A 13,429-nucleotide genomic window follows, 5' to 3' on the forward strand; every position below is an offset into this window, starting at 1 on the left:
GAAATTAACTTCTGTTTATATCAATTAGTCCATGGTAATTGGTTTTATTTTACATCGGTTTGCTTCAGAGTCACAGAACCTATTGATGTCATTAAGTGAGGGCGTACTGGCTTACTGTACACACACACTCTGTATTGCATTCTCTCTCTCTTCACCTTCCCAACAACCCCCACCCACTCACCACCACCAACAATACTATTTTTTTTTTTCTGAACCATTTGAGAGGAAGTTAGATATATAGTGGTCCTTAATACCCAAATACTCTAAATAAGGATATTCTCTGACATTACTATAGTACAGTTACGAACCTTGGTTATTCAACATTGATCTAATATTTAACCTACTGTTCATATTTTTTTATTTGATCCCATATTATCTTTATAGCTTTTTCTCCTTCAGTATAAGATTCAGCCTATGATCCAATCTAAGCTCCAGTCTATATATGCTCCATCTAGCTTTCCTGTCTCTTTAGTCTTTTTTATGACTTTTTTAAGAACACCCCTTCCCCCCGCCCCAGACACTTTTTTTCAACAAAATATTTTTTATTTGGGTTTATGTGCTATTTCTTTATGATTATATTCAGGTTATACAGTCCTGACCAGAATACTACATAATTGGGTAGCCAAAGGTTTTTCAAGCATAACATTGTGAAGTATTCACTTCCTAGGGAAGACTTAAGTAGGAGAATGTTCCAAGTGGAATGACTTGATTTTATATGCTTTTCAAAACTTGGGGGCTATAATAAAAAATCTATTTATAAGACCCACTTAGAAGAGACAGGACTCACACTGGCCATGTGGTCTCTGTTTTTATCAAGTTATATTTCAGGAAACATATTTTCTTAAGGAAAAATTGGGACATATAGTCCGATGTAATTCAACATGTCAGATCCTATGAAGCTTTAAAAGTGAAGCCAGGCTTAATTATAAATTTGGCACCTTTTAGGAATAGGAGAGAATTATAGGAAGGTGGGGTATGCCCTGTAAGTGTATTGAAATGCATGTGCAGTGTGATAACTGACTCACGATTGCTTCTGTTCTGCTGTGTATCCATTAAGTAGTCCTGAAGGTAACAATGCTAGCTTCTGATTTAATGTAATCAAGACTATTATTTTATAGTAGTTCTACTAAAACAGAGACCAGGGGTTTTCTTTTTAAAAATGTGTTCTTTAAGCACTTAGAACAGCTTAGATTTGTATATATATATACATATATATACATATATGTATATATCCAAGCATAATGTAGAACTTGCTTCGGAATAAGCTTCTCATGGGTAAACCTTTAGACTTCAGTTCATAAGGTCTTAACTTACACATAGGCAGCAGCTGCCCATGTTGTTGATTGCTAGTTAAGTATTCATAGGATTAAGAGTATTAAAATATTTTTATAGGCTAGTCTTCCTGTTATTCTTAACATATTTCATGTTGTTCCACTGTCTGCATTTCAGTCCTACAGCTACCAGCACAGGAAGAAAGAGAAAGCTGAGCCTCAGTCAAGCAGAAGCTGGCTCGGAGGCAAGAGAGACTTCTGACCTTGAGTTTGAGCAGACAGATTCCTGTGCTGAACCCCCCACCGAGGGAAGGAAAAAGACGAAGAAATTTAAAAAGATGAAGAAGGACCTTTCTCCAGCGGGTGTGTATTGGCTCTTTCTGAGGTTCTGGAGTTGTGTGCTCTTCAGCGCGCTGGAAACTTGTGTTCTGTGGGAGAGACTACAGCAGGGCTCAGTTGGTGCAAGGGACCACATGTTTTTAGGACCAATTTAATTTAATTTGAGGAATCCCTTAAAAGCCCTGGCTCTGAAAAAAATAGGAAAAAAAAAAAAAAAAAGCTCTGGCTCTAGATAGAGCATGTTAAAGACGGTTAGTCCGTTTTGGTATCTTCTCTCTCCTCCATGGGTTAGAGGGTTTGCTGATGTGCTTAAAGTAGCCTCCATATTTTAAATGTACATTTAACTTTGCACAGAGGCCTACTCCTACACGTATTATTTTTGGTAACAGAGTTTTCACTGTTCCCACGAAAACCCAGGCAACCTGGATTTCTCTCCGAAGCAGAATTATATAAGGAGCAGAGGAAACAGGAAATTAGCACATGTTGAGAGCTCACTATGTGCTAGATGCTATAGTAGGAGTTTTTCTCTTTCCTTATTTCATTTCACCCTCACAGTAGCCCAGACGTAGGGAATTGCCATCAGAAACATATGCAGGTCCGTGTAGCTGCTAGTAAGAAGCAGACCCAGAAGGTGAGCCCCAGCCCACCTGAAGCCGAAACATCTTCTCTGTCATTCAGACATGCCATGACCTAACTCAGCCCTTCATGCCCAGACCCTACAGGGCTAGAGTGTGGGAGGAAGGGGTTGCTTGTCAGATCCGGCCATAATAGCTGCTGCTCACTGAGTGTTTGCCAAGGATCCAGCACGACACCTAATGCTTAACAGAAATTCTTTCATGTAATTATCTGAGGTAGTCATCATGGGCCCGTTTACAGTTAAGAAAACAGAAGCCTAAAGGATTACTGACTTGCCCAGGGTCATGGAGCAATTAATTCTGTCCTATAACAAAGCCGGTGTTTGTAAGCACAGTTATGTGTTATCTGTTCGGGGAAGAAGGCCCAGCTGCCTCGATGCCATTATTCCCTGTTCCTTATCTCTTTACATCATGACAGTCGCCCTGGTCAGCAGGCCCAACAACCAAACTGAAGGAAGGTAGTAAAGCAGTGGAAGGTGATTCATACCCAAGCTTGGAACTCGTGTTTCAGTTCCTTCCTTTGTTTGCGTGTGGTCAAACTAACCGTAGGAAGTTTTCTGCATCTCAGTATTAATGAAATCAAAGAAGTGACAAAATGTCACATAAGCTTTTTTACAATATGCTGATGCCTAACTTAACTGAAAACTTTAAACTCTGATTGGAAGCCTGGAGTGTATATTTGAGCTATCTCCTTGAATTGGGGTGTCTCCCTTTACTTGCCTCCCATTCTTTCCTTAAAATAAGTTTTTGAGAAGTTCTTAATCTGTAACATACTTCGTCTTCATCTGTGATACCTTGTTACTGCTGCTGATTTATATCTGCTCAACACATGTTAAATGTTAAATGTTAGCACGACTTTTAGTGATCACTCTGAGCATGATGCGGGGGTGGGGGTTGGCGGGGGAGGGACAGGAGGGCTCCCTTCTTGTATTCCTTTCCTTCATAACTTGTTCTCTTTTGAATTTTTCAGCTTAACTGTTACTTCTCAGGGGCAAGATTTCAGGGTTTTTTTTTTTCTATCTCTGCATAATCTTAAAGATATTAAAATCAAAATACCTAATAATAGACTGCATTAATAGATTAGCTCCTTTTATAAATTTTGTTTTAAATGAAAGCTTTCTATGAGTTATTTGGGGTTTTGAATTTATAATACCATCATTTAAATAGTTTTTCCCCTCTCCCATTGACAGTAAAACTGTAACTGCTACAAGATGTGAGCTAAAAAAACAAACAAAAACACGCGATAGATTTTGTACTTCATTGTCAGAGAGAGAAACATCTTGACAACTTTGAATTGAACCACAGAACTTGGAGCTTTCTTTTGGAGCACCGCTCACCAAGTTGGACCTAGCAGTGGCAGGACAGAAGTTTAATGGATTCTTTTCCGTTGGTTTGTTGTAGCGTTTGGTCCTGGTCGTATTAGCAGGATGCAGGTCAAGCGATTAGGTGCGGAATCTGTGGAATCAACCAACTTTATTGCTTGGTGACTTTAATAAGGTCCTGCAGTAGTGAGAGGACCAGGTGCAGCCCCTGTGAAGGGTCTGACTTCAGCTCTCATGTTCCAGAGTTGTGAGGGCCTGGTTGGGTGTTGGCGGGAACTGTGCTGGAGTGTTTGGAGTGTGGGAAAGTCTGTCTCAGAGACAGGTTAAGGCATTAAGTCTGAGCTCTGCTGTTGTGGAGAGAGGATCTTGGCAGGTGCTCAGGGGATTCGCAAAGATGTGTTGGGTGCCCAGCACTCTCAGTGAGGGCATGAAAACATAAAACATTGCTTCATTTGTAGGGAATTTTCTCTTTTCCAAGGAGAACGTAGCAGAAAGTAAGACCATAGGATGTCGTGTATTGTGGCAATCCTGGGACAAAGGATGCTCGATAAACCCCACACAAAACAGTGCCATTTTCCTTAGTTATACATAGTAATATCTAAAGTACACGAAGAGTTAAGTATTAGAACCCTTTCTAGATAACAAAATGACCCATTTAAGTTTAAATAATATACCAGACATTGTACTAGGAACGTCCTTTGTTACCTTGTTTAGCCCTTAGAAAAACCCTATCAGTTACATATTCAATTTCTATAGGAAACCAAGGCTCAGAGAGTTATCAACTGGCCAAGTCAAATATAACGGAGGGGGGAGGGGGGGGACGGGGACGGGGACGGGGATGGGACTGTTTGATCCAGAGCTCACACATTGCACCAGGGGAAGCAGAGGGTTCTTTATGTACAAACATGAGGATTTCTGGCAGTTGTTCTGGATCAGAAACAATTACCAACCTGGACTTTCAGATGATGAGGTCGTGATAAAATCCAATGACCACTCCCCTTTGGAGCTTCTATTTTATGCACATATTATGTACTTAGTAAATATTTTTCTCTTAGGTTTTGCTGTTTCTATCCTATTTTCAGGAAGCAAATATATAATGTAAGCTCCCTTCTTTTATATTTATTATGATTAGTGTAGATTGATTGTGCTGTCTACTTTTCCTCTGCAGAGTTCAAGGTACACAAAGGAAAACAATCCTGTGTGCCATTTATGCTGGAATAAACTGTCTTTGGGAAATGGTCCCAGGCAGTGTTTAATGGATGGGCTTCCGTAGCACACTTGTTCTGGATGACTAAGTGAAGAGTGTCTCCAGGGCCTGGAGAAACCCCAGCCTCGCCTGTAGGCTGACAGTAGTTGCCTGACACTGAGCAGACTGGCTACTCAGAATACTGATGGGCAGTCCAGGGCCCGAGGTTCCGTAAGCACCCTGTTAGGCAGTGGTCACGGAGGAATGCCAGAGACATGGACCGTTCGTATTGACTGTTCTGTCATGATAGAGACATCGCTCCAAGTCTCTCTTCCCCCTTGCATTTAAAACAACACATTACACCTTTGACTTTTTGCCAAGAACTGTGAGTTTCACTGGAGTCTTGACTAGTCTGCTGAACTTTTCAAGCTCAAAGCCATAGGGTCGGAATATAAAAATTTAGAATCTTCATAGAGCAGCAATCTCCTCATACTATTATTACAGGTCTCCTTAGAGTCAGAAATGAGATCTGCAGTTGCTGCTGTTGGTCACCTGAGTGACCAGGCTGGGAAAGTCCAGTGACCTCCCCAGGAGCTTTTTAATTACTCAAAGTGTGGTTTCCAGCCTAAGTGTGGGAAGTGAGATGTGTGCTGCTCTGGGCTGTGGGGCAGTTTGCTCAGTGCATTTTTGTGCCCTCCCCGTTCCTCCTGGCAACCCTTGGGTACCCCCACAAACCATCCAGGGGGAGCTTCGCCTGCTGGGTGTGGGAAACCACCCTTTGGAGCATTTCCTAAGGAGTTAATAACTTTCTATGGCACCCCAAAGGATCTTCCCAAATACAGAATTCCTCTCTGTAGATACCTTGGCATATTTCCAGTGTACCATGTAGCTTTTAGATTGTTTTGGATTCACCTAAGGTCAGAGATGTCTTACCTCTTGGAGTTCCTTCCTCTCCACTCTGGTTAGTTGAAAGATAAATAAGCAGAAACAGTCACCTATTGTGTTGACCACTTTTTAATCTCTTTTGTTGTTTTAGTTAATAAAAATAATGTGCTTACTATGAAAATCTGTAAAGTGTAGAAAAATAGAAAGTTACTTGATAGTCTGTTAATGTGTTTTACTCCACCTCTCATTTTTTTAAAAAAATATATTTTTATTGATTTTAGAGAGGAAGAGAGAAGGAGAGAGAGTTAGAATCGTCAATGATGAGAGAGAGAATCATTGATCGGCTGCCTCCTGCATGCCCCATACTGGGGATCCAGCCTACAACCTGGGCAAGTGCCCTGACCAGGAATCGAACTGTGACCTTCTGGTTCATAGGTCAACACTCAACCACTGAGCCCCTCTGGCCGGGCTCCACCTGTCATTTTTATACATCATTGGCATCATATTCTCTGAAAGTTAGTATCCTGTTTTTTCTTCATTAAAAAAACAACTATTGGCCAAATAATTTTTTTATCAGCATAATGTTTTATATTTTTGTTGTCTTTTTAAAACAACTTTCCTAATATCTTTTACAGGACAGTTTTTTAAAAATATAATTTTTGTACGATAGAAGTAATCACTTTTAGATGTACAATTTGATTAGTTTTGACAAATCTGTACATTCATTTAACAATCACTATGATTGAGATATAGACCAGGTCTATCATGCCCCTTTGTAGTCATCCCTGCCTGCATGCCTAGATCCTGACAACCACTGATATATGCTTTCTATCACTGTGATTTTGCCTTTTTCAGAATATCATAGAAATGGAACCAGACAATAGGTAACCTTTGAGTCTTTCATTTAATATAATGCATTTGAGATTCATTCATGTTGTTGTATGTATTTCTGGTTTATTCCTTATTGCTGAATAGTATTCTGCTTTATGGACATATTACTGTTTATTTATCCACTAATGGCCTGGTGTATGGATTCGTGCACATTGAAAGGAAATTAATTAGAAGAAATATTTTAATATCGCTATTTGACCTTTCTCTATAATAGAAGTGTCAGAGGTACGTTATGCCAATAGTTGGTCTTCAGACATACTCTGTCGACAACACCCGCTTTCTTTCAGCTTCAGAATGTCAACAAAAACAGCCAAATTCACAGTCGACAATGACAGATCAAAACACAGGCATATGATTGGCACCAGTGAGAGCTTTATATGTATCGCCCACGCGCGAGTCAACATTTATTTTTAAATTGCCAGCGCGCATCGTATGTACCGGCCGTTTGGTTGGTTGGATGGACGGACGGTTGGTCACTTAGTCTTTTATATATATGGGTTTTGCCAGTTGGCATTTAGATTGGTACCTGTTTTCGGCTACTAAGAATCAAGCTGCTATAAACACTTAGGTACAGGTTTTTGAATGGACTAATTTCATTTCTTTTGAGAGAATACGTGGGAGTGGAATTGCTGGGTCATATGGTAAGTGTATGTTTGACTTCATAAGAAACTAGCACACTGTTTGCTAAAGTAGCTGCACCATTTGCATTCCCACCAGCAGGGTAGGGAGGACCCAGTGGCTCTGTACGTTGACAAGTACTGGTATTGTCCTTGTATAGCCATTCCGATGGGTATGTAGTGATATCTCGTTGTTGCTTTGATTTGAATTTCCCTTATGACTAATTGATGTTAGGTATTTCTTTATGTGATGATTTGCCATCCCAATCTCTCCTCTGGTGAAATGTTTGTTTATATATTTGCCCCTTTTCCTCTCACTGAGTTGTTTTCTTCTTATTCAGTTTTGAGAGTTCCTTAGTTCTTTTGGGTGTTTTGCAAAATCTTCCAAACTTTTCATGTTCTGTGTGTGTGTGTGTGTGTGTGCGCGCTTTACAGAGTTTTTAAAATTCTCTTAACAGTATTTTTCAAGTAGTAGAAGCTTTAAATTTTAACAAAATCCAATTTATCAATTTTTCTTGCATTATGCCTTTGGTATTATATTTAAGAGATCTTTGCCTAACTCAAGATTGCAATTATTTTCTCATATGTTTTCTTCTAGAAGTTTTATAGTTTTAGGTTTTACATTTAGGTGTACAATCCATTTTTAATTAATCTTTGTAAAGGATGCAAGGTATGGATTGAGGTCCATCATAGGAGGAGGCAGATGTCCTTAAGTATCTCTTTTAAAAAAGAAAAATTGTTCCTAAATAATTTTTGCAATCTAGTAAAACAGGACTGTGAAGATGAGTTCCATGGAAAATGCTCCTTACCCACTAGCTCTGAGACTGATCCTTGGGCAGTCCACAGTGCTCTTTCTGGAAAGTGCTGGAAAGAACACCAGCCTTGACCCCCAGTTCGCCTGTGTCTGGGTCTTCTTTAAGGTTCCTAAAGTTCTGGTTCCTCTGTACATAGTCTTGTTCAGCAGCTGCACATTTTAGACAGTGAAAATTTGCATCTCTTTGACGGCAGGCTGTTGGCTTCCTGGGAACAACCGTGCTCAATGTGGGCTCCTTACTGGAAAGGGGAGGGGCCCGATGTGTATGAAACACTTGCTCTGCGCTGGGAACTTTGCTACATCCCAGAGTCCTATGTGGCATAAAGTAGTAGTCAGTCTATCTTATAGATGAGACAGTGAAAGTTATTCTAAGTCATCCAGCTAGTAAAATGGGCAAGCCAGATTGGCCCAACTCCAAAGTTCTTTCCATTATTTCTCAGTAGATCTTCACAGAGTCACTACTGTGTATATGGTGGCATGCCACCTACTCACACATGTTCCCATCCATCTAATGGCAGGTGCTACTATAAGTATGACAGTGCAGTTGCTTTTTAGTTATTTACCTTCCCCTGCCTCTCTTGGCTAGTTTTAATTCATTTTAATTCCTCACATTGGACATTGTGACCTTTACCTTTATAGTGGCTAATTGGCTGCTATTTCTTTGATGTGAATTATAAAAATGCTCTTATTGATATTTATTTTCCTGTCTCGCAATAGGTACTGTTTGAACGTATGAGTGAGAAGGTCAGGCTAGTTAGGTTTATTAGGGACCAGTACAGCACTTAGTTATTCCAGGGAGGGCAGTGTTTCTGGTTTTTGTTTGTTTGTTTTTTAAATCTTTATTCTTTTTATAACGGGATCACATGAATCTTTTTCACGTGAGTCATCTCCAGCCCATCTTCACTTCTCAGGAAAAGTCTTGCAGTCTTGAGAGTCCCAAGGCTTGCATGTTCAACATAGCAGTACAAACATTAGAGTCCCCTTCTCCTGGTCTGCTCCCCCTGTCACTCTGGATTTTCTCTCAATAAGTGATCGGAAGTGGGATTTCTCATTTTAGCTGAAATGCCCATGTTATTTCAGATGTTCAGATCTCATTCCTTTTAGGCATTCCTGTCATTAACAGTAGCCAGGCTCAGCTGAGCGATTTTCTACTTTGTGGGACACCGAACCTCATCTCTTCTTAAGAGTTACTCTCCATTTCAGGCATCATCAAAGACCTCTTCTCTTTTGAAATCTTGGAATGTTAGCAGCTGGGGTTGGCTCTGCCCATTTTCCCTGCCAGCCCTGCAGTTATGGCTTAAATAAGGCATGACACCAGCGGTGCAGGGAGGGCCTGGCCCGCTACACTTTCCATTGTGAGCACGCCTTTTCCTGACTTAGTTCCCGTTCGCTCAGCTCCGGGCATCGGCGCTCCAGGCCCTGACACATCTGTGCAGTTGCTGTTACAGAAAGTGGCATGGATGGAAAAGAAGGGCTTCTCACTTTGAGTTGAAGCTGTTTGTAATGGAAAAGGTTCCTTCAGTCCAAGAAGACCTTAGCCGGTGTCGCTGAGGTCGGAAAAAGCTACAAGCTTCTTTGCCCTTTTTAGGATCTCAGAACCCACACTGGTCAGCTTCCCTCCATGCTGATCTCGGTGCCCATTGCCCACAGATCACAGAAAGCCAGCCTTCTGGGGCTTGGCGGGGCTCTTGGTGCTGTAGAAGGATGCAGACTCCATCTCAGCCACTCAGCCTCGCTGAGCCTCTTCTTGCATCTGTGAAATGGGGATATTTGTACCATCGTGTAGGGCTTTTCTGAAGAGTAAATGAACTAAGTGCTCAGCATGGTGGCTAGCAAAGAATATGGTGTATGTGCCACTGGGAGATGTTGTAAGTATCTACGTGTTAACTCCTGTAAAATGACAGAGGCGAGGCAGCCGAGTGGGGAGGGAGGCACCTCATGGTCCTATCTGGGATGTGTCTGTGGGGTCCCGCCATTGGCTGGACACTGCTCTCCATAGACAAGACCTGCCCTGCCCTATGATGGTGGCTCTGTTCTCCAGGGCCTGCCTGCCCTCTCCTCTCCTTGCTCATCTCGTTTTGTCCTTTCCCACCAGGAGGCATCTCGGACAGCTCTGCCAAGCTCTTTGAAGTTCCTGACACGTGGTAGCCGAGGCCTGAGCAAGACAAGTCGCGGTACTGTCGCTGGGAAGGAACCAGCGGCACATTGGAAGCCATACCCTATTCAATAAGTGTGGTGTGGGAGGGCTTTGAAAACGGCTTCTCCTGGAAAAAGCTCAGCTTTTGTTTTTGTGGCTGTGTTTTTTTCCTTCCTTTCGATTGTAAACTGCTGACACTCAGCGTGGTTGTAGGCTGTTAAGGTGTACATTATTAACCAGTTATTTGTTGCTCATGTGAAACCTTTCCTGTGATGAATTAGCGTGTGTAAGAATCCACCTGATGGGGGGTGTCGGCTGTGAAATATGCAGAAAGAGCTGACATTCTTGGGGGCTGTGATGGCGAGTTTGGGGTTGAACTCCTTCCTGCTTCAAGGGGTTTCCTCGTCTCCTCACGCTCGGATTCCGCGGCAGTCCTAGCACATGGTTCCCGTCTCCTAGTGGGGAAATAGGTTATGTCTGTCTGCTTCCCACCTTAGCTGCCTGAAAATATGAAGCTTTCAAGCTTATTTTTCCAGTAGAAAAATCTCTACCGATAAAGGAGCTTACCATATGCCTTGGCCTTGGCATATTTATTTAGAGTTATTTTTGCTAAGATGTGAGTTTCTTGCGCTGGGACAAGTAAAAAAGTTAATTTCTGTTTTTACGTGTAGTGCTGTGTTCACTTGTCAGTGTGGTTGTCTCCTCTGTGTGTGGGTGGCTATCTGGGAGGAAGGTGGCATGTGTGTATACCTGTGTGTGCGTGTGTGAAATCATGGCAAAGCTACGTGTACCCGCCCTTCCTCTGTCGAAGCAGATCACAACGGAGACAGCATTTTGTGGATTTACTTCAGTAGAGCTGCTTCATAGAGGTCATTGTTAGATATATAACATTTTTGTATCACAGAAATAAAAATGAAAAATGTATTTCCAAAAGGTGAAAATTAAAGACATTTTCATAGGATTCTGGTTTTTTCCTTTCTTTTTTTCTTTTTAAATAGGTGAATGACATATTCAGTTTCTACATAGGTATCATTTCTCTCTAAAGATCAGCCCTGAAAAGCTGTGGTAAGTCACCGGAGCTTCTTTTTTCTCTCTAACCCTCTACCAGCCTGTGAGTCAGTCCCTGTGCTGGAGCTGCGCCCTCTGGTAAAGGCGGCGTGGGACGCCTGCGTCTTTTCCACAGTGGGAGGAATCTGAGCCCTCACAACTGACCGGAACTGCAAACTGGTGTTCTGCAAATTCAGATTTGTAAGACACTTCCCAATTAAGAGCCTCTTAACATTTCCCGTTCTACATCCTCTCCCTTCCACAGGAGTCTGATAGCCACAAAGTTACAAACCCAAACTGGCCCCCCTTCCGAGCTGTCACTGCTCCCAGCTAAGTGGGGAAGTGAGATGGGAGAGTGGAAAACAGTAAAGGAAGGTACCAAGGCAGGGGCTTAAAGAGCGCGGCTGGGCTCTGCTGTCATTAAAACTTACAGGGAAAACAGCTCATACTGGACACTGCGTTTTAACTAGTGAATAAGAGGGAAAACCACCTAAGATGGTGATTGATATACATGTGAAAAGTACAAATGGCCTAATGAGGGCGCCTTGCCAGGACATGGAGATTGAGGGGTGGTCTAACCAGCCCCAGGTCTTCAGCGAAAGAGAGATTGGCCTCTTGCCCTAAGGCCGTGGTCGCAAACAGCAGCTCGCGAGCCACATGCGTCTCTTGGCCCCTTGAGTGTGGCTCTTCCACAAAATACCACGTGCGGGCGCAAATGTACAGTGCTATTGAAACTTCGTGGCCCATGTGCAGAAGTCGGTATTTTGTGGAAGAGCCACACTCAAGGGGCCAAAGAGCCGCATGTGGCTTGCGAGTCGCGGTTTGCCGACCACTGCCCTAAGGTAATGAAATTCTTCATTGTCCCCTGAAGCCCAAAGCTTCCTGCTCCAAAAGCTTTGCACACAGGCAGGTTGTACCCTGTCAGAGAGGGGCTTGGTGAGCAGTGCTTTCGGGAAAGGACTTCTATTTCAGCTCCAGCTCTGTGGTTTTGGACACATCATTTACCCTCTCTGAGCCTCAGTTTCCTCAATCATAAAATTAGGATAATAAACCTGCTTTACAGGGTGGCTGCGAGAACTCAGATTGTGTAAAATGCCCAACATGCACAGTGCACAATAAATTGTACTGTTATTTGAAGATTACACTTTTGATCTGGAACTAGATGTGCTTCTGCAACTAGAACCCACATAGGCATGGTCGGCCTAATTTGGCTTAAAATTAAATACCCAGTGAAGCTCATACATGCCCTGGCCTCTATTTTCCCATCGGTAGCAAATGACTTAAACAGGTGAACTGGGTTGGCTCCTTCCCCCCTCTATACAGATCTTCTAGACCAGTGGTTCTCAACCTTCCTAATGCCACGACCCTTTAATACAGTTCCTCATGTTGTGGTGACCCCCAACCATAAAATTATTTTCGTGGCTACTGCATAACTGTAATTTTGCTACTGTAAACAATACGTAATTATATATGTGTTTTCCGATGGTCTTAGGCGACCCCTGTGAAAGGGTCGTTCGACCCCCAAAGGGGTCGCAACCCACAGGTTGAGAACCGCTGTTCTAGGCTTTCTCGATGTCTCTTTCGAGCTTTGGCTTTTTGATAGTGAAGCCCAGGGGCATACTGTTGTGATGGGACTGTGGCTCCCAGGTTTCTGGAAGACTGGCCAAATGGGGGCAGGCCTGGCAGGGGGGCCCTCAGTGTCTCCCTGCCCTGAGTCTTGTAGTTCTTTGATTTCGGAGTTGTGGTGGAGACTGAGCATTGAGGCTCTATTTTTCTAGTTTTGTATTTGTCTATCCCCACACCCCCAACATTTTATTAAGAAAATTTTCAAACATACAGAGAAGTTGAAAGAATTTATTCAGTGAACATGCATTTACTGACCACCTAGATTGTACAGTTTCCATTTTGCTGTTGTGTTTTATTATATAACCACTAGTGACCCAGTGCATGGATTCGTGCACATTGAAAGGAAATTAATTAGAAGGTGGCGGCGGGGTGGGACTGGGCGAGACGGGCCAGACACAACCTGGAGCCAACCTCCCGCAGTCCCTCTGGTCCCTCCCCAGCCAGCCGCAACTGGGGTGGCACTGTGGCTCGAAGGGCGTCTGTGGAGTGAATAGGGTCCCTCCAGCAGGTGGAGTCCCTCGGCCTGGCCTTGGATCGGGCTGAAACCGGCAGTCCGACATCCCCTGAGGGGTCCTGGAGTGTGAGAGGGCACTCTGCAAAGTTACTGTCTTACAGGGTGTGGAACACAAACGCAAGTGTGCACTAAACCAGATTTGGGC

The 13,429-nt window shown here is 42.9% G+C and overlaps 1 protein-coding gene across 2 annotated transcripts in view; it reads left to right on the forward strand.

Annotated features, from left to right (window-relative positions):
• The window catches only part of PARN (poly(A)-specific ribonuclease), a 167,624-nt gene extending 156,565 nt beyond the window's left edge, over positions 1 to 11,059 (forward strand). Inside the window, exons 23-24 of one of the 2 annotated variants that reach the window (XM_081089783.1) lie at positions 1,450 to 1,634; positions 10,056 to 11,059. In XM_081089783.1, the coding sequence (XP_080945909.1) occupies positions 1,450 to 1,634; positions 10,056 to 10,108 (238 nt within the window). In that variant the 3' untranslated portion in view covers positions 10,109 to 11,059. Of the gene's footprint in view, positions 1 to 1,449; positions 1,907 to 10,055 lie in introns of those variants that run through there. The other variant, XM_081089782.1, reaches the window with a different exon arrangement.
• Positions 11,060 to 13,429: the final 2,370 nt, after the last annotated feature.

The sequence above is a fragment of the Myotis nattereri genome (assembly GCF_964212035.1).
Source record: "Myotis nattereri genome assembly, chromosome: 4".
Taxonomy (NCBI): Eukaryota; Metazoa; Chordata; class Mammalia; order Chiroptera; family Vespertilionidae; genus Myotis; species Myotis nattereri.